The 21,087-nt window shown below is 43.9% G+C and overlaps 1 protein-coding gene across 22 annotated transcripts in view; it reads right to left on the minus strand.

Moving 5' to 3' along the window:
- Window positions 1-21,087, minus strand: part of TNS1 (tensin 1) — a 319,529-nt gene that overhangs the window by 241,234 nt on the left and 57,208 nt on the right. Inside the window, exon 1 of one of the 22 annotated variants that reach the window (XM_083583981.1) lies at window positions 3,199-3,309. The exons of the other annotated variants lie outside the window; for them this stretch is intronic. Coding sequence (XP_083440107.1) covers window positions 3,199-3,279 — 81 coding nt within the window. The 5' untranslated portion in view covers window positions 3,280-3,309. Of the gene's footprint in view, window positions 1-3,198; window positions 3,310-21,087 lie in introns of those variants that run through there. 22 annotated transcript variants of the gene reach the window in all.

Here is a 21,087-nt window from a genome sequence, read left to right on the forward strand (position 1 = left end):
TGTTTCCGTGTGCTCTGGTTTCCGCCACATCTTCATCATCCTCATCATCATAAATTTTATTTATACCCCGCCCTCCCCAGCCAAGATCGGGCTCAGGGCGGCTAACAGCCAATAATAAAAACAAGCTGATTGAAATACAACTTAAAAAACAAGTTTAAAATACAACATTAAAACAATTAAAACATTAAAATGCAGCCTCATCACAGGAAGAGAAAGGAAAAAAGAAGGGGGGGGAGGGAGTCAAACTGATTCTAAGCCAAAGGCCAGGCAGAACAACTCTGTCTTACAGGCCCTGAGGAAAGAAATCAGATCCCGCAAGGCCCTGGTCTCATGAGACAGAGTGTTCCACCAGGCCGGAGCCAGTGTTGAAAAGGCCCTGGCTCTGGTTGAGGCTAATCTAAGTTCCTTAGGGCCCGGGACCTCTAGGGTGTTGCTATTTATGGACCTTAAGGTCCTCCGTGAAATGACCCAGAAAGCTGTCTGCAGACAAACACTCGCTCCCTTGGCCTGATATGAGATGAGCACCACAACCCCATAGTCGCCTTTGACTGGTCTGAACCATCCAGGGGTCCTTTACATTTACCTTTTTACTTATTCTTTGAATACAGGATTCAGCTTCCTCTGTACACATGCAAGGAGACTAAGCAAACCATCAAAGGAGTAAGGAACTTTCCCCATGAGTCCAAGGGGACTTTGGGCCTGTAAGTCTCATGAAGGCTGAAACTGTTTAGGCCTCTTGTTCATATATTCAGATTACTCTCCATTTTGACCCTAACTGGGAATAGATGGGACAGTGGGGAAAGGCTCCTGCACAAGACAGAACATGGGCCAATTCATGCACAGAGATCTCGACTCAGTGCCCATATTTCAAATGGTTTTCAGGAACCGGAGGGTTCTGAAATTAAAAAAATACATCCCTGACTACTCACAATGCCAGTCACTACAGCAAAGAGAGGGCTCATCCACATTTGCATGCATCCCATGCCTAGAAAGCATGGCTCCAATCAGTTTTCCCCTTGCCCAACTCGTTTCCCAGGGAAAACTCACTCTTTAGTGTTAGATTGGTGCAAATGCCAGTCCAGAGAAAACCTGAATTGCCATTTGCTCTGATTTAACACTAAGGAGCAGTTTTCCTCAAGGGAGAAAGAAGCGGGACAATGGGATGTGTGGATAAGCATAGCTTGTAGGAAATACTTTTGTGAATTGGCAATCGTGAGTCTATCCCTCTGCTTGCTTCTATTTCTTTAGGGAGACATCTAAAACTGAACAAAAAATCTGCCACTGTTTCTCCATGGCTTACCACCTCGCTTTGCAAAGATCAGCAAGAATAGCTCACATCTTTATTACTGTGGAGTAACTAATATGAGGTAGTGTTGGAAACAGACCCCAACAACACTGGCTCTTCCATCCAGATTTGAGAGCCTGCTGATCCATCGTCACTCTCTCCCCCTGAAAGGCCACTTCAGAACCCAGGCCAATTTTGGCAGTTGCAGAGTCCCCCCACTCCCACTTCTTCTTGGCTTCATTCTGTCCTCCAACTACCCACCACCTCCCCCCCCCACGCCTTTGGGACCACCCAAAGCATCGCTATGGCAACAAAGCGATGTCACAAACAGCGGGTTGTAACTGTAGGGACCAGGCAGACAGGCTCCGCTCTGGAGAAGCAGAGTTCTCTTTTCATGCAAATGTTTGTCCGATTAGTTATGTCCCAAAGCCCATTCCCGCCCCCCTCCCAGGCTGAGCAGCTACGGAGCAAATCCTGCCTTGTTGCAAATGGGTCTCAGGGTGGCCTTCCAAGTCACTGGGCCCAACTGTATCAGGATCTGGCCAGCAGGATTACTAGACGAAGTATTGGAAGGAAGCACAAATAATGCTCTTTAAAAACACAATTATTTTTGGCATCTCTGGTTTCCTGCCTGTGGAAGCACCTAACCTCTGGTATTTTCCCACTGGCTGCTTCTCTCCCATAACAGTGGTACCTCGGGTTACAGACACTTCAGGTTACAGATGCTTCAGGTTACAGACTCCGCTAACCCAGAAATAGTACCTCGGGTTAAGAACTTTGCTTCAGGATGAGAACAGAAATCGCACAGCGGCAGCGGGAGGCCCATTACCTAAAGTGGTACCTCAGGTTAAGAACAGTTTCAAGAACAGACCTACAGAACAAATTAAGTTCTTAACCCAAGGTACCACTGTAAATCAGAAATCTTGCTTATTCTCACACAAGCCACGTGCAGCAGGTTACCTGACCTACAGGACATGGAAAAGAAATAGGTGGCCGGAGACTATCCTAGCTTCGACACTCACTCGTGTACAGCAGGTCACATGCACGTCTCCAATATGATCCATCATGGAAGGGGCTTAGAACACCCAGATCTACTTCTAGATATTGGTGCCACCATCATGCGTCCCAAGATGCAACTGCAAAACACCTTTCTAGCCTAGTGGGTGGTCTCCAATATGTCATGCTCATGTTTCCACAGTTCCAAATCCCCATCCACTATCTGCATTAATAGATCGCCTCCAAATGACCATAGAGGCTCTCTCAGTGAGCACAGTTCGTTTTGCCCTCCCTTTCGCTGCAAAACCGGTAAAGAAAGGGGCGAGCGATCTGGTTCTCACAAGCGCCGGAAAAACAGTGAAAAGTCAATTTCCCCCTCACGTGAAAACTAATGGCATTTTAAACAGGGGAGAAAGGAAGAAAATGCTTCTAAGCCCGACATCCCCGGCTTCCCTGCAGTGTTCTCCAGTGGCGCAGCGAGCCGGATAGCTGGACATCTGCTTCCCAGCAAGCATCAAAGGCTTTCCTTGCAAAGTCACATCCAGATGGAATCCTTTAGGAGGGCTTTCCTCTCCTTTTCCCGATCCTCGTCTCCCTTTCCAATCCCTGAGAGGCAGTCTTTGAAATCCATCCATCAACTGGCATTAACACATGGATGCACACACACACACACACACACACACACACACGAACAAACAAGCACAAAGCTCTCCCACGACATCCCCTCCTTCCTCCTCTACAGTTGCCCTGTTTGGAAATGCGGTCAAAAGTGGAAGGAAACACTCCAGCCCAGTAACTGCAACCCCTCGACCAGAAGCCCGGCTTCGCTTTGCAACACAACCAAAAGCAGGCAACTTGGGAGTAAGGCGGGGGAGGAAAATGATGCTGCGGGATGTCGTCGAAAGACATCTACGTACCCAAAGCATGCAAGACAAGCAAACCCAGGTCATCCTGTCACCGGATCGGCCCTTTGGGAGACTCAGTGAAACCGACAGCATAACAGCATCAGCTCAGCACATCCTCCGCGCAGCCAAGGGGTAGGAGGGCTAGACAGAGGCAAGGAGAAAGCGCGAGGCTTTCCAGCCAACAGCAACGTCTGGGCATGTGCCTCTCTGCCGCTGCTGCCTCTTCGCCTTCCCTTGCCTGGTGTCACCGTGGATTCCTCTCCTTGCTGCTTCTTAGGTCAGCTCCTTCACCTCCAAAGGAAAGGGGGAGGGGCGGTGCCTCTGGAGAAACCCTCTCTTTATGGCTGCAGACCCCTCCCCTCCAGGCCCCTCCTCGATGGGCAGCTGCATAACTTTGCCGCGCTTTTATATAGTTTAATGGTTGAAAGGCTGCCGAGTTTCAGCTGCAGCCCCATCCCCACAAGAGAAGCAAAGGGAGGAGGAGGAGGAGGAGGGAAGGAGAAATGAAACACACGACTATGCTCCTCCGGGGGAAGCTGGGGCTGGCTAAGCACGAAAGGACACTGAAGTCGTGTTCAGGAGAGTCTAGCAGATTTAGACCCACAACCCATGAGCAATAAAATCCTTATTTTGGGAAGCCTGTCTCCGAACCAGTGGCAGACTATCTGAGCATTAAATATGACAAAATCAATCTCCAGGACTGAATTCTTCTGGGTGGCAGTGGGAGTGTCACACCATCTCTAAATACGAACAGCACCTAGCATCATTTTGGTGTTAAATGAAGACTAACTTGTAGCAGCAGATATTCATGCCAGAGGCTTTGATTGTTTACTCTTTTAAGTCATGGAATTTGGTTTCTGGCCAGTCGCTATTTATGCCAAAATTTGGCATTTGAGTTAAGTTCCACTGCAAAAGCAACCAATTTGCCATGAATTCACTTGTGGGGCTTGGGTTTGGGGGATGAAAAGAGGTCTGGATCTTTTGGCTGCATTTCTTTTAACTTCTTTTAACTTAACAAGCACAATCGTTGCAGTCTAAATATCAACATCAGATATCTGAATTAGGATTTTGATAATTGTTTTTTTATGACAGAAATCATTATGGCAAAGTTTGCTTTTTGAAGTCAGGGATTAGCATAGCCCTGTGCTATGTGGAAATGCAAAAAGGAAGAAAGTGCTTGAAAAAGAGATAAATACATATTCTCTTAATTGGTTTTGGAAGCTTGCCAAATGCATTCTGCTTCTGGAAAATAAGGTGTGTGCATTAACTTTCCTGCATTTTTTGCAAGCACCTTAAGACAGGTGGACACATGCATGCTTCCCGCCCCCCTCAAAAAGCAAGTCTAATTGGCTCTTGGTTTCAGCCTTAGATATCTCTTAATTCCAATTCCTGCCATACACAATACCCAACATAAAGAAACAGCCGTCAAACCACATTGCCCCAGGTTAATGTGCCTCTAAGCCCTAGGCCAGAGGCTTTCAACCTTTTGGAGTCCACAGCTCCATTAACCAACTACATTCTTTCTGCGGCACCCCTATGGGGATCAGGAGCCCAGTTATGTCACCTCTTGCCTGCAGAGCTGGCAGTCTCTCACTCTTTTTTGAACACCCTCCCTTGTGGAGTGTTCCCCCAGCCTCCTTTCCTCTCCACTCTCCTTGTGAGTCCTCCAGGCAGCCGCTGCCACTGCCGTTGCCGTTGCCCCTGGTCTCTGAGCTGCCTACCTGCCCCCCACCATCCCAAAGAGAGATTCCTCCTGGAAGCACCATTCACCTATGGAGCTTATAGTCAGGGCTGCTACAATAAACAGCTGTGCAAGGCTTGGAGAGGCAGAGATGTGAGAGAGCATCAGAGGAGGGAGGGGAGGAAAAGGGACAGAGGCTAGTGTTGCCCACGGCACCCTTAACCATCATTCAAGGCACCCCAGGGTACCACGGCACACTGGTTGAAATCCACTGACTCAATATGCAGCAGAGAGGCAACTCCTTCCATTCACAGTCCACTTCCTAAAACTAGACAGCAGCATGAGACTGAAAGAAGAATATAACCTTGCTACAAATAGGCGAGTTTGCGCACACACAGAGACACACACAAACCAAGGACAACTAGCTGGTGGAAGAAGAAGAAGAAGCAGCCTTAATTTGGAAAATCTGGAGCAGCTGAATTGACCACATGGGTCCTCCTCACTCTCCTACTAGCTCAGTGCTGACTGTTCTTTTTTTCTTGGGCTTCCTTGAGCCTGCTGCCTTGGCGTTGCCGGGTCCTGCCAATTGAGATCCCTTATTAAAAACAGCTTGGGCCTGGAAGTGTGTTTCCCCCTGAACGGCCATGCTTACATTTGGTTCATATTTCCTTCCAGCAACACACAGAATTCGGTTCACGTTCGATTTCCAGATTAGACAAGCCTTGGAAACGCAGCAGGGGGTGGACCAGTGATTGGCAGCTTTGAAAGAAAGGAGTAAATGTGGGGGAGAAAAGAGAAAAGCTTTGAGAGAGGGAGGGACAAAGACTTAGGTGGGTTGGCTGATGTGCTGTACAATCTTAACTGAGCTGAAAGACCTAGACCTATGAGCCCTGAAATTGATATGGGGAGGGTCTGTAGCTCACTGGCAGGACACATTATTTGCATCCAAAAGGTCCCAGATTCAATCACTACCATCTCCAGTTTAAAAGGGATCTCAGGTTAGCAGGGCTGCAGAGGAAAATGCCTGAGTCCTTGAGAACTGCTGCCAGTCAGAGTAGAACATACTGAGCTAGATAAACTAATGATCTGGCTCCGTATAAGGCAGTTTTATATGTCCAATTATTGGCCAATAAATGCAGCCTTGCATAAATGCCCACAGACATTCCTAGCCTGCCAGACTATATATACCTACACCTGTGGCACATGGGCAGCCCAAAGGCACGGAGGGGACATTTACAAAAACTTCTTTGCTTGGGCACCTGAAGGAACAACTTGCTGTCCTAAGTGAACAGTCTGGAGACAAAGTCTGAAACTACAGGACACTGATATCTCTGTGGGATCCACATGAATTTCCTACATCCCACATCAAGCAGATGGTTGCATGAGGGAGCTCCTTGCAGAATGCTGCCCAGTAAGTCATTCACCTATGCCAGTGGTTCTCAAAGGGTGTGGTGCACCACACTGGTGAGCCAGGAGAGGATGGCAATTGTAGCAGGAAGATTCAAAGACAATCATAGAAACATTTAAACATTTCAGAGTAGTATAGTATACTAACAAAACAAAAAAATTCTTATTTACATAATATGGATACAGTACATATCTTTTCAAAATGAGAGCATCAAGTATGTGGGAATGATTCATGTTCGCAGCTGCATTGATTTATAGTTTCTGGGTGTCCCATGATCATATTATAAAGTAGCTGTGTTCTGTGTTGTTTCTTTTTGTTTTCCAATGTATTTCTTATCAATAAAAAAATTTGTTGTGGTGAAAGCAAATTTTTATTCTGAAAGTAGGGCCCAGAGAAATAAGTTTGAGAACCACAAGCCTATGCCATCAGTTGCCTCTGGCCCAGTGGCTGTGGCCTCTGGCTACTGCAGAATTGACATTGGCTTAGGTCTGACATGGCCATTCAACATTCATCTTCATCTGACAGAACCAAACCCACAACTGGGTCATGTCCCAATGTAACGTGGCTCGTATATCAGCAGCACCATTTCCTTCCTCTGGTGGTATTGCTTTTTAAAGAGGAGGAGACTTCCGGAGGCGGCGCCATCGGTAATGGCGGATGCCCTCCAGCTGTGAGGGAATAGCTCCACGGAAATCGGGTCTAGCCGCGACGGCGACACAGGGACCCTTTAGAAAACTACAGGCGGGAGAAGCCTGTGTTCGTGGGACTCAGCGGGCACCTTCAGCGCCCCCCCTAACTGCGAGGGAACCCCGCAAGGGGTCCCGGAGCGAAACGGGGAGATAGGCGTGTTGCTGGGAGCCAACTGCTTCTTCCGTGGAGCAAAGCCGCACAGCTGTTGCCAGAAAGCGCTGACCTTTTTCCTGGGACAATTCGGCTAACAAACAACTACCCGTGAGTAGGTCAAGTTCAAAGACCGGGGAATTTAAGAAAAAGAGGATTAATTTGGCACTGAAATGGGAAGGCGCAAACAGGAAGTCCGCCTTCCTTTCTGTATATAGATCAAAGCAAAGACTGATCAAGCTGGATAAGATACAAAGACTTACTGGAAAATAAAACCCCAAGGTGGTTGTCACCAATGGAAGCGAAGGCTCAGAAAAAGCTCAATATGGAGGCTAAATGGCCGAAATATTGGGAAATTTTGGAACAAGATGGAGATAGATTAAAATTGCAGAGTTTTGAGAAACTAAAGAATAAAGTGCGAGATTGGCTCCATTATTACCAGATAATGGAGGCATATAATCTGGACAAGAAAATTGGCTTCCAGGTGGAAAAATCAAAATTAGAAACAGAATTGCTAGATCCCAAAACTAAGATACTTTCAAGAATGTATAACTTGCTGTTAAAATGGAATACGCAGGATGAAACGGTTAAATATGCAATGATCAAATGGGCACAAGATGTTGGACATGACATAATGTTTGCTGACTGGGAACAGTTGTGGACCACAGGTATGAAATTCACGGCATGTAGTGCCTTTAGAGAGAATATTATGAAAATGATTTATAGGTGGTACATGACCCCGGTCAAGCTTGTGAAAATTTATCATTTGCCCGATAATAAATGTTGGAAATGTAAAGAAAATGAAGGCACATTCTTTCACCTTTGGTGGACGTGCCCAAGGATTAAGGCTTTCTGGGAGACGATATATAATGAATTGAAAAAAGTATTTAAATATACCTTCTTGAAGAAACCAGAGGCCTTTCTTCTGGGCATAGTTGATCAATCGGTGTTAAAGAAGGATAGAATTTTCTTTATGTATGCCACAACAGCAGCAAGAATACTTATTGCAAAATATTGGAAGACACAAGATTTACCCACTTTGGAAGAATGGCAGATGAAGGTGATGGACTATATGGAATTGGCGGAAATGACCGGCAGGATCCGAGACCAGGGGGAAGAGTCAGTGGAAGAAGATTGGAAGAAATTTAAAGAGTATTTACAGAGATATTGTAAAATTAATGAATTTTAGAATAATGTTGGATTAAAATTAAGAGGTTTCTAGCTGTAATGGGTTAAAAGAATATGAAAAAAAAATGGGTTTATAAAAGCAAAATATTAAGAACACAACAATTTAAGAATAAAGATTTGGGTAGAATAAAGAGGGAAACAAATCGCTGAGTTAATAAATTGAATTGGAATACAAAAAAGAGAGGTATGAGGAGGTCCAAGAAACAAGTAAATGAAAAATAATGTGATGGAAAGATTTTTTTTTTCTTTTTCTGTTTGTTTTTATTTTTTGTAATGTAAAAATCTTAATAAAAATCTTATTAAAAAAAAAATAAAGATGAATGTATTGCCAAAAATGTTATTTTTATTTCAATCATTGCAAATTTTGGACAAGATGGACTGTTTCAAGAAGTGGCAGAGAGATATTTCTAGATTTCTCTGGCAGGGCAAGAAGCCCAGAATAAAATTCAAAATATTAACTGATGCAAAGGAAAGAGGCGGATTTGCCCTGCCAGACCTTAAACTTTACTATGAATCAGCAGCATTCTGCTGGTTGAAAGACTGGCTGCTTCTTGAGAACACGGACATTTTGGACCTAGAAGGTTTTAACAATGTTTTTGGGTGGCATGCATATTTGTGGTACGACAAGGTTAAAGCACATAAAGCATTTAAAAACCATATTGTCAGGAAAGCATTGTTCAATGTCTGGATAAGATACAAAGACTTACTGGAAAATAAAACCCCAAGGTGGTTGTCACCAATGGAAGCGAAGGCTCAGAAAAAGCTCAATATGGAGGCCAAATGGCTGAAATATTGGGAAATACTGGAACAAGAAGGAGATAAATTGAAATTGCAGAGTTTTGAGAAATTAAAAGATAAAGTGCGTGACTGGCTTCATTATTATCAAATAAGAGAGGCCTATAATTTGGATAAAAAAATTGGCTTCCAGGTGGAAAAATCAAAATTGGAAACAGAATTGTTAGATCCCAAAACTAAGATACTTTCAAGAATGTATAACTTGCTGTTGAAATGGAATACGCAGGATGAAACGGTTAAATCTACAATGATTAAATGGGCACAAGATATTGGTCATAACATTATGTTTGCGGACTGGGAACAGTTGTGGACCACCGGTATGAAATTTACAGCATGTAATGCCTTAAGAGAGAATATTATGAAAATGATATACAGGTGGTACATGACACCAGTCAAGCTTGCAAAAATCTATCATTTGCCCGATAACAAATGTTGGAAATGTAAAGAAAATGAAGGTACATTCTTTCACCTTTGGTGGACGTGCCCAAAGATTAAGGCTTTCTGGGAGATGATCTATAATGAAATGAAAAAGGTATTTAAATATACCTTCCTGAAGAAACCAGAGGCCTTTCTCCTGGGCATAGTCGGCCAAGTGGTGCCAAAGAAGGATAGAACTTTCTTCATGTATGCAACAACAGCAGCAAGAATACTCATTGCAAAGTATTGGAAGACACAAGATTTACCCACCCTGGAAGAGTGGCAGATGAAGGTGATGGACTATATGGAATTAGCGGAAATGACTGGCAGAATCCGAGACCTGGGAGAAGAGTTGGTGGAAGAAAATTGGAAGAAATTTAAAGACTATCTTCAGAAACACTGTAAAATTAATGAATGTTAAAAATGATGTTGGATTGAAAATAAGAGGCACTAGCAACAAAGTTAATGAGAATATGCAAAAATGAGTTGATAATGGATGAAAATATAGAGCTATAATATGTTAAGATATAGAGTTAAGATAAACGAAAGAGAGTAAGGATTTGCTGATTTGATTATTTAAATGGGAATACAAAAAGGGGAGGTGTGAGGAAGTCAAGGAAACAAGCTAATGAGTTTAAAGTTACAAAAAATGGGTTTGTTTTTAACTCTTTTGTATCTATTTGTTTTTTGTACTTTGTATTTTTTTATTATTTTTTTATGTATTTTTGTATGTTTTTTCTGTTTTTTGTATTTTGTAAATTTATGTTTTTGTAAAATTTCAATAAATATTTTATTTAAAAAAATTAAAGAGGAGAACAAGATTAGTGAGGGTTGAAGAAGGAAAGTGAAGTGGGGGGGGGGGGACAGAGAGAAAATGGGAAAGATAGCTGGCTTGCAAACAAGATGGTCCCAAGCCTTGGGCTGGGACAAAATGGTGAGCCCCAGACAACAGTACCACTATAAACAGCTCACTAGAGCTTACCTGGGTTTAAGGATTTCTTTCAGAATATGTCAGTGTTTCCTATGCACCAAGGGAGCAAGCTCAACTTATTGCCACACACAAAAATGGCAACCACACATTTAGCTCTCCTACTTCCAGAACATTCTAAAATAATTTACCTATCTCAATGTCACTGCCATCACAAACTTCCCCCCAGCCCTGTTGCCAGCAGCCAGAGATGTGAACTGTGGTGGTAGGAAAACTCAGAAATGTCATGCCATGGGTTAAGTTCTACTAGACATTATGAACCAGGAGCTAAACACTGATATGATCAAAGCACAGCTACCACTGGACATTTTCCATGCTGCTGATTTCTCCAGGTACAGGACTCTAAAGGAACTTAAAGGCAGCATCGAAGACATCTCAAACATTTGATCCATTTAACAGGAGATTATACTTTTGCCATGTATGTCTCAGGTTCTGTTGTGCTACTGACACAAAACAGGAAGTCCACACCAGAGATAGTTAGGGTACATATCTGTTAATATAGGCTACATTCACACCATCTATTTAAATTGTTGTTGTTGCTGCTAAAGCACTATGGCACCACTTTAAACAACCATGACTTCCTCCAGAGAATTCTGGGGACTATAGTTTGTTTAAAGGTGCTGAGAGTTTTTAGGAGACACCCTATTTTCCCTCACAGAGCTATGATTTCCAGAGTTCCTGTTAAGAGGGATTGGTTGTTAAAAGCCACACTGGGAACTGTAGCTCTGAAATGGGAATAGGGGTCTCAGGACCCTTAACAAACTACAGCTCCTCGAATTCTTTGGGGGAAGCTATGAGTGCTTAAAGTGCTACTGTAATGCTTTAAATGGATGGGGTGAATGTGGACATAATCACACAACTGGGATTCCTGCAAAGTTGCAGCATGAAAATCCTAGATGCTTACGGGGCCATCTCTTAAAATAAAGTACATCTGGCGCTTCTATTAATTAGTTCAATTTATACAGTTGTCCCACTCTTTCTCACAACATTTTCAAGACCAGGTTAGGGCAAGTGACATGTCGTGCCAGAGTCCGCTCCATTTGCTGTGCTGCCTGACGCAATGAGACCTTCCAACAAAACCAGAGGCGGCAGCAGGCCTGGAGGACGAGGGACCTCACTCGCCAAGCCCTGTCTGTGAAACCACAACAATGCCGCCTTTTATCCAGTACCACAGCAGGGGAGAGAAGAACCACCACAGCTCTGCCTTTCCTTTCCCTCTGCTCCTTCCAAACCTCAACCCCAGCCACGCCAAGCCCCAGCATGGAAATATCAGTCAATGAAATGGCTTTGCAGATTCTGGTGGATAAAACCCAGATTTTGGCATCTTTAGGGAATTTAATGGTCTGTCATCCAAATTAAAGAAATCTTAGTCAATTAATTGCAGGGGTTTCATTTGTTTAATTGACTAATCAATTGTTTGGGTTGAATATGCCATTGTTATCATCCTGGCATCAAGTTGGGGCTTAATTCATTTGCCCAGGCTTTCCAAGTTTTGTAAGCTGATTAGGGCTTAATCTCCTCTGTTGTTTTCAGCTGCTTTATTTGTTTCATGGTGCATTTCAGTATGTATCATTATTATTTCATTATTTGGTTTAGTTGTTTTACTCTGTGTTCTGTATATTGCCCTGCTATCTGTACTGACAAATGTCAGATTCTACACATGTTTAATAAAACAAATTAGATACTTATTTTTTATTTGTTTAGCAGGGGAAATTCTCAATCATTTTATAATCAAAAGAAGTTTAAACTGATTTCTAAAATAGTAATAAAGTACAATACAATATAGTAATAATAAAATAAAATCAATGAGAGTAAACAGTGAAACCACTAGAATTTGGCACTATATTGTGCGTGTGTTTTTTCATTGAACACTCTTTCTGTATATTTTCTTTAAATAAAAATATCTGTATGCCTTAATCACATTTATGAAATGTATCAGCTCCTTCTTTCTATCTTTTTGTTCTCTTGTCCTTTTCTTACCTTTCTTGTCCTTTCCCCTCTTTTTCTTCTCTTTTGCTCTCCTCCCATTATCTTAAATACATGCTGTATCTTTTTTGATGGACCTTACACATAGGCGTAACCAAGGGTGGACGGGGGGCAGCTCCCCCCCATCCCCATCAAGTAAAACAATAGAAATACTTAACTAACTGACCAATCACATCGGTTCTGCCTCCCCTAACAAAAATCCTGGCTACACCAATGACCTTACATTACTTTTACTTTTTGATGACCTGTTGTCATCTATGTCTTTTCTTACTATATATTTTTTTGAAATGTGTTTTTTTAAAGGAGGAAACATAAAAATCCTGAAGCAAACATATTTTGATGTTCTTTTGGTGGAGACATAAATGTGTGGGAGCAGACATGTCTTAGAAGCATTTGCTTCTGTTTGACGGGGAAGAAGAAATATCTCTTCTGATACTGTGTTTCTATTTTAATTATTAAAAAAATCAAAACAAAATCTGCTGTCCACTTAACTGGGATACCTTATCAATCCATCAAGAGTGATTTTTTTATTAACTCTAACTGGTTAAATATTGGAACTCCAACCTATGGGCACCGGGAGCATACCTAGACTCACAAAAGGCATATATATCCCAGCATGCCCAGTGCAAAATGAATTTGGAAAGTTAAGGGAAATTCCCTTTAAACCAGCCTTTGCCTGATTGGGACTGATAAGAGTTACAGGCCAAAGCATCTGGAAGGCACCAGATGGGTGAAGGCTGCCTTAAGCAGGGCTACTCTGTAAGTAAGAAAGGCACCCTGGAGAACTCAGCAGCCCATTCAAGGTACGTGAGGTTCCCAGGTCCTCTCAAGAAAGAGAAGGTGGTGTTTCAATATCCCTCTACACGTGTGTCTTGAAGAATGCATGGCAAAAGAGGAGAAAGGGCAAGGGAAACCAAATAAAAGCACTTTTTGTGTATTCTCTCCCACCTATATCAATGTCCCTTTAAGTCATTCCGAAAATGAAAGCTGGTAAAACAAGATTCAATATTTTGCATTTTGCATTCAAGGCGCTTATCACTGCCAAGTTTTAGAGCTAAACACTAGGTTTCATTCAGCTCTGTTCAGAAGTTCTGATTGTAATTGACTTGCAGCTGACATCTTGGCAAGCTTATCCTGCTAATTAACTTGCAAGGGAGCTCTAGTCTTGGGTAGCACTTGCAACTCAGCTCATGAAAAGGGCACTTGCTGTGCTCTTCCTAATTGCCAGTAGCATCATCAACTCAGATGGGACTGGAGAACCTGCTTATCATTGCACTTAGGTGAAAACAACTATTTGCATATTTCTGATCCATTATAGCACCCAATTGCACCCAGCCTAGATTTCTAGTTAGAGATGGCAACCCTAGAGTAGGTTCCTGCTGTCATAAAGGAGCCATTTTTATTGACGCCATCCCTAAAGGAAGTTCTTGCTAAGGAAAATGGAGGCATGCTTCAGATTTCCTCCATGCAAAATGTACACGTTCTAAACATATGGCCAAACATATGACTGAATTATTATCCTTGGATTATCTTTCTCTTTTCCTAGATAGTTTCCCCACAACCTGTCCAAAATGTAACTGTAGTAGATCTGTCCTGAACAGGATCAGAAAGTTACACTAGATATCCAAGGTCCTCAAGCTTGTTCTGTGTCAGAATTTCCTAGAATTCAAAGTATCCCCAACAGATGCCTCACAGGCTGTGCACACACCACACATTTTAAGCATATTTAAAACACATTACTACCCAACAAGGAATCCTGGGAACTGTAGTTTGTTATGGGTGCTGGGAACTAGAACTATGTGAGGAATAAACTACAGTTCCCAAGATTCTTTGGGGAAGTCATGTGCTTTAAATGCTTGCTGTGGACGCAGCCACAGTCCCACTCAATGATTTTGAGAGAGTCCACAACGTCTCTAACAGAGTCACAATTCAGTGTGATCACATTGCATTGATATGCCTTTGTCTTGGGGAATGGGAAAATGCAGAGAAAATCTTGATTTAGAGCCTCGAAACAAACAGTACTGGAGGCCATAAGGTGGATCCTGAGTGCTCTCTCCCATCCACTTTTTTTTTTTTTGGTTCCCTGCCTCCCTCTCAGTTTACAGCTGTGCTATCAAAGAGCCAGCTCATTAAAGCCCTTTATCACCTCATAAGTGCTTTTACTGCTGTTTCCCCTCCTATTAAAAAAAAACTTTACAAAGTGATAGTTGTAGCCAATGCAGTTCATTGCCCAGCTGATCTCATTACATGATGGGACAGCCTCCTCCCACATCCCTGCCCCAAAGCACAGGGGAGACAGGAAAGAAGGCCACAGGCAACAGATGCCGAACTGGAGACTTGAAGACCATGCCAATATCTTGGGAAGAGGACACAAATGCTGTGCCTCCCCAGTAGCCTGTTCATTCCCTTCATCTCCTATCTTCTTTTGCATGCTGCCTTATAACAGAGTCGTACAGCTTAGTCGGTAGAGCATGAGACTCTCAAGCTCAGGGTCGTGTGTTTGAGTCCCACTTTGAGTGAAAGAATCCTGAATTGCAGGGGTTTGGACTAGATCACCCTCCGTTGTCCCTTCCAACTCCACAAATCGGTGATTCTGTGTTTTGCCCATGTTGCAGATAGGGGAATGCAGTCCGAGATATATCAGCTTCCTTAAAACCACAGCATCTCATCTCCTACACTAGGGATGGAGAACCTTTCTCAGTATGACAGAGCCACATTCCCTCATGGGCAACCTATCAGGGACCACATGCCAGTGCTGACCAGGACCAGAAGCAAAGGTGGGTGGAGCACCAGGTGAGACTCTTGACAGTCCAAGTCAGAGGTTTCTACATGCACCCATGTTCCACACAAATCTCTCCTTCTTCCCTCCAGGCGAGTAAGAGGCATTGTCACAGTTCAAAGGCACATTCCAGGCAGGCAAAAGGTGGGCATGGAGAAGGACTGTTGAGGGGCATAGCCTGGGGTTAGGAATGTGGACTGGGAAGTGGAGAAGGACTGGGAAGACTCCTAAGGGCCAGGTAGAGAGGTCTGGAGGCAATATTAAGCCGCTGGGCCCAAGGTTCCCCACCCGTGTCTTACACCAACGCACAATGCAAATACAGAAAGGTCAAAATAAAGAGTGCAAATGGTGGGTGGTTATATGCGAAGCAAGCGTTGCATGCAAACAGCAAACAGAAGAAAAAACTATGGCAATATATGCCAAGAACAAAATAGAACAACTGCTTGAGGGAGATGGAAGGCAATGCATACAACAGACCATCAAGAATGCACTTTCCATCACTCCCAGTATCAGAAAAGCTGGTATTACACCTATTGGTTTCCTGCTTCTACCAAAGGCCTGCGGAACAAGGCTTCCCATTCATCTGCAAGTACAGAAGGAAGGAGGATTCGGTGCCACATCCAAAGGCTCCAAAATAAACTAGTGCTGGTCCCACTCAACTCTTTGGCTGCAAGATATTTGTTTTTAAAATAACATACTTAAGAATAGATAATTGCAATTTTACGATGCATTAACTATCAGAATTTTCATAACACAATTGGGCATTGATAGAACATTAAGTCACTAGAAGGTGGGAAAGACTTACTGTGTAAAACCCTGGTGGTCTCATGCAACAAACCCACTCTTTGCTGTAAGGAATGCAAGGGGGTGCACCGAAAAGTGTGGGGTAACACTTGCTTTGATGCAACATCATCTACTCTCCCCACAAATAAATCAGGCTGACAACTCTAGGCAAACAACTCAGGCTGAAACGCTCAATAAATAGATCATCCGGAAGTGGCCACAGAGGTACCAAAATATCTAGGGCAGTAACTAACAGCAGTCATGGTCAATTGGTGTTCTTATGGATCAGACCAGACCTGGCCCCCGAAGTAACTTCACATAACCCCAGTGGTTATTCTATTCTATAGAATAGAAACTTGAAAGTATGGCAGGAAAAAAACTGCTCAAGTTATTGCATCAATAACTCATGTGCAAAGACGAACAACTACTGTCCATCTGCCTCTTGAAAAGATTGTGCAGGAAGCACATTAGCTACTTCCTAGCTCTGCCACCACCACCCCCCAGTCATGATCTACAATCCAAGTGCATGTGTTCCACTGCTGTGGAGTTCTTACTACTAGTGCCAACTTTTAGAACCTGACCATCCACAAAGAGCTTTGATTGTATGTCAAAATACCCATTACCAGACTATTGCCTGAAGAATAGTGTGATTCCCCAGAAACTGGCCATCCTCCAGCTTACATTGAACAAAGGGAAATATTGAATAAATTACAGAGCACTCAGAACCAGATGAAATTCAAAATGGCAGCTGAAATCAGGCTCACAAGACACTGGAACTGTTGGGTGGAATTCTTCCTACAACTTTTGCATGAGCTCCAGGAAAAGAGTAGCATGCAAACATAATAAACAAATGTGAAAGGAGTCCCCCTCCCCTCTTTCTCTCTTGAGAGATACTCCAACCCTGTAAGGAGGGAGATGAATACACTCAGGCAATATTTCATCAAAGGGGCAGGAGGATGAAATTTTCAGGCCTATTTGGCTCAACACATAAATGGATCATCTTTTTTAAAAAAATAAATAAATTAAAGAGGTCCATTCTGCTCCCCAACCCAGATCCTTTAAGAAGACCCTAATGAAGGTTTCAAATGGGAGACTTCTTTACACTCTGGGCATCAAAAGGAACTGATCCAACCAACAAGACCCCCTTGCTGGGCCAAGAGGCTATTTGGACCCCTCATCAATCAGCACTAGCTCACTAATTACCTTTAATGACAGCCCAGGTGTCCTGTTGTAAGGGCCAAGGAGCCAGCTAGACCACTTCGTTGCTCCCGCCTGCTCTATAAATCTTAGCCCCGGCGCATTCACCAGCATAATGGATCCAGGCTGCCCTTTGGTGCTCTTCTGAGGGGAAGGGTCAAGAGGCAGGGGGGTGAGGGTGCAGTTCATTAGCATGATTTAGGGAATCATTAAGAGGTGTAATGGGGAGAACTGCAGATTAGCCATTATTGCATTCCCCCTCCGCCAGGAATGACTCCGGCCACCTAGCAACCAAGAGGCTGGGGGGGGGGGGAGAAACTGGAGACACAAGCAATCCCAATTCGCAGTTGCATCAGGCACTCCACTTTTCACCCCTTCTTGCGCAAACTGGCTGTGCATGAATGCGCTTCTTCATTTCGCCATGTCTCAAAATAGCATGGGGAGCAGCATTTGGGGGACACCCTCTTCCCTCAGATTAGTAATCTGTCCCAATGTCAAGGGAGACCATGCAGTCACTGCAAGGGAAGTCCTCCAGCTTAGTTTATCTGCAGCTGCTGTAGAAGAGGGGTGAAAGAAGGTTTTGCAGCTCAAAGGTCACATTTCCCTCTGAGGGTCCCATGCTGGTAGGGGGCTGGGCCAAAAGCAAGAATGGGTAGAGCAACAAATGCTAATGTTACCTTTCTGCAGGCATTCCCATACCCTTTCTAGGCAAGCAAGGGGCATTCTGGGCATTCATGTTCCAGCCAGGCAAAAAATATTCAAGGTACATAGCAGGACCAGTGAGGGGTGTGGCCTGGGAAGAGTTCTGAGGGCCAGAACGAAAGGCCAGGAGGGTCTGAGGCTCCCCATCCCTGTTGTAGCATGTTCCCTGTGAGATGGGTTGTTAACATCAGTCCCAGAAAGGGTTTATTTGCCTTTAAAAGTCAAATAACCATAACCAAAGGGTCCACCAGGTTTGGCTTACAATACCGCCACAACATTTGCAGACGGAGAAAAATGATACATGCCAATCTTATTCTAAAGGGGGCGGGAGTCTCTTCGAGATCCTGGCCAGTCTTTCCCAACCTGATGCTTTCAAGCTGTTTTGGACTGCAACTCCCATAATCCCTGAAAATTGGCTGCCTGGGCTGGAGCTGATGGGAGTTGTGGTCCAAAACATTTTGAGGGCACCAGGTTGGGGGAATCTGGTCAAAGCTAGACCAAGGGACAAGCATTACAAGGGCTCTGAGCCATCTCTGCGCAAAGGAAACTAAAATGCTACCCTATTAATTATGCAAATTAAATTTGAATGTGTATTTACTTAGCCTAGATTATTCTGCCTCTAGAGGCCTAACTAGATGTTACAGAGGACGCATGGCTGACACCAAGCTACATCTCCCTGGTAAAATCTAGCAGAAGAAACAAGCAACGTGTGGAGATTTCCCCTGTTTCGGTAGTTTTCAGTAGGTTCGCTCCACCCTGTTCCACTCCATCTGCCGGCTGGTTAAACTTAGAGAACATCTAAAATTAATTAAAAATTGATTTTGCAATTGGTGCAATAGTTTGCTGCAGTTTTCAGGTTGCATCTTCCATTCCCCACCCCCACTTACATAGCTACAATGCGCACCTGAGCAATTTGCATGACGGTTTAAATCACAAGCACTTAAGAGAATCCTAGTGAGACTCCTGAAAACTGCATGTATACAGCACAGTGATCTGAACAAAAGTCTGAAAACCAAAAACCTGAAGGATGGCAGATCGCTCAGGTGTTGCTACAGCTCCGGGAACTAGTTCAGGTGATGCAGAATCCCAAAATCCCAGCCTTGCCCCACTCACTGCAACTAGCTACTAATGAATTGCAGCTGGAAAATGCTGTCCACAGTGAAGTCTTTCTTTAAAAACAAAGCAAAACATGTATATTGCTGAGAAGATGTGTGGGAGAAAGGTAAGTCAGCAGCAGCCATTCAGCCCCCATTAACAGCTAGCTAGGCCCTAAGATTAAGGTGTGTGTGTTTTTAAGTATGGAGCACGGGTGGCGCTGTGGGTTAAACCACAGAGCCTAGGGCTTGCCGTTCAGAAGGTCGGCGGTTTGAATCCCTGCAACAGGGTGAGCTCCCGTTGCTCGGTCCCTGCTCCTGCCAATCTAGCAGTTCGAAAGCACATCAAAGTGCAAAGTGCAAGTAGATAAATAGGTACCGCTCCGGCAGGAAGGTAAACGGTGTTTCCGTGCGCTGCTCTGGTTCACCAGAAGCGGCTTAGTTATGCTGGCCACATGACCTGGAAGCTGTACACTGGCTCCCTCAGCCAATAAAGCTAGAAGAGCTCCGCAACCCCAGAGTCATCTGTGACTGGACCTAATGGTCAGGGGTCCCTTTACCCTTTACCTTTAAGTATAGGGAAGAACACAGAAAGCTGAATCAGACCACTGGTCCCTTAGTCCACCTAGCTCAGTATTTATCTACACTGACCGGCAGTGTGGCTCTCCAGGATTTCATTCTCTCAGGGGAGGTGGGAGGTGTCCCAGGCATACCTGGGGGAAATTGGGTTCCGTTTTGCTTTTCATCCCAGGGAAAGAAAGGAAATTTGAGAGCAGGGTGGAATTGAAATATAAGCATGGTTAACTTTCTAAGACTTTCTACTTTAAGAACATAAAATGCACTCACTGTGTATTGGCACACAAAATTATAGTGTTTAATATGTTTATAAAACTTAAACATATAACTGCTTTTATGTACCATTCAGACTATAATTTAGCTTTACTGAAATTTTTACTCTACACATCCAGTGACTGAGATGAAGCAACATGCCATTGCAACCGAAAAGATCTAAACGTACCTTACATTTTATCAATTTTAGCAAGGGAGAGGATAAAATAATAGTTGAAAATAGAAAGTATCAACCTTCGAAAACAAAACGAAGTTTTCACCAGTCAGACTCAGAAACAGTATTCCGCTCATAATGGAAAATGCTAATAAGCCTGCAACAGGGGCAAACTAGGTGACATTTTAAATACTTGTTTTTATGTAACTGTCATGGTGGGGTGGGAAGACTCAGGAGTGGGATTACATCACACACAAAAGTTTGTTTAACCCTTTTCCCTATATGAGAATCCCATCACACACACACACACACCACTTTTCTATTCTTTTTTCTCTTCTCCTAGGTCTTTACGTCTAGAGTAGGAGCCAGATACCACCAGCCAAGATCAGGAGCCCCATCTCCTGACTCTTTGAATTTTATTTATGAACTTGCAGTTGACTCATGCAAACAATATTCCTTTTTTTATAACAGAGGCGTGCCTAGGCTCCCATGCACCTGTGGCAAGGAGCTGTATCGTTGCCGCCACCACCTCCCCCCCCCCCCCCACCTCCAGTCCTTTGCACTCTTGGCAAGGAGATGTTGGGCACCCAGAACACTGGAGGAGCAACCTGGGGAGGGCTAAGGGCAAGCAGCCTCCTAGCCACTCCAAGCCAGAGTAGAGAGGCATGATTTCTGCAGCCCCCCGCCCAGGCCCTGCGTCCTTGGCAGAGGCCAACCCAGCCAACCCATAGCTACACCCCTGTTTTCTAAGTGACCATAAGAACTAAAAACACAACTTCTTTAAATACAAAATCAAAGATCTTCTGGCTGCCAAACTCTACTGCAGATTGCGTAGTAATGCAGTAAAACCTCAACAATAACAAAAGCCCATTCTGCTTATGGAATACTTCTGCTCCATTTTCACTATCTATGTGTCCTGCAGTCTTAAGACAGAAACTGAGAATGGAACGGCCAATACTGCCTTTGACCAGTATAACTGAAGGAGCGTCTCCATCCCCATCATTCTACCTGGACACTGAGGTCCAGCACCGAGGGCCTTC

This window comes from Podarcis filfolensis (assembly GCF_964270895.1).
Source record: "Podarcis filfolensis genome assembly, chromosome: 1".
Taxonomy (NCBI): Eukaryota; Metazoa; Chordata; class Lepidosauria; order Squamata; family Lacertidae; genus Podarcis; species Podarcis filfolensis.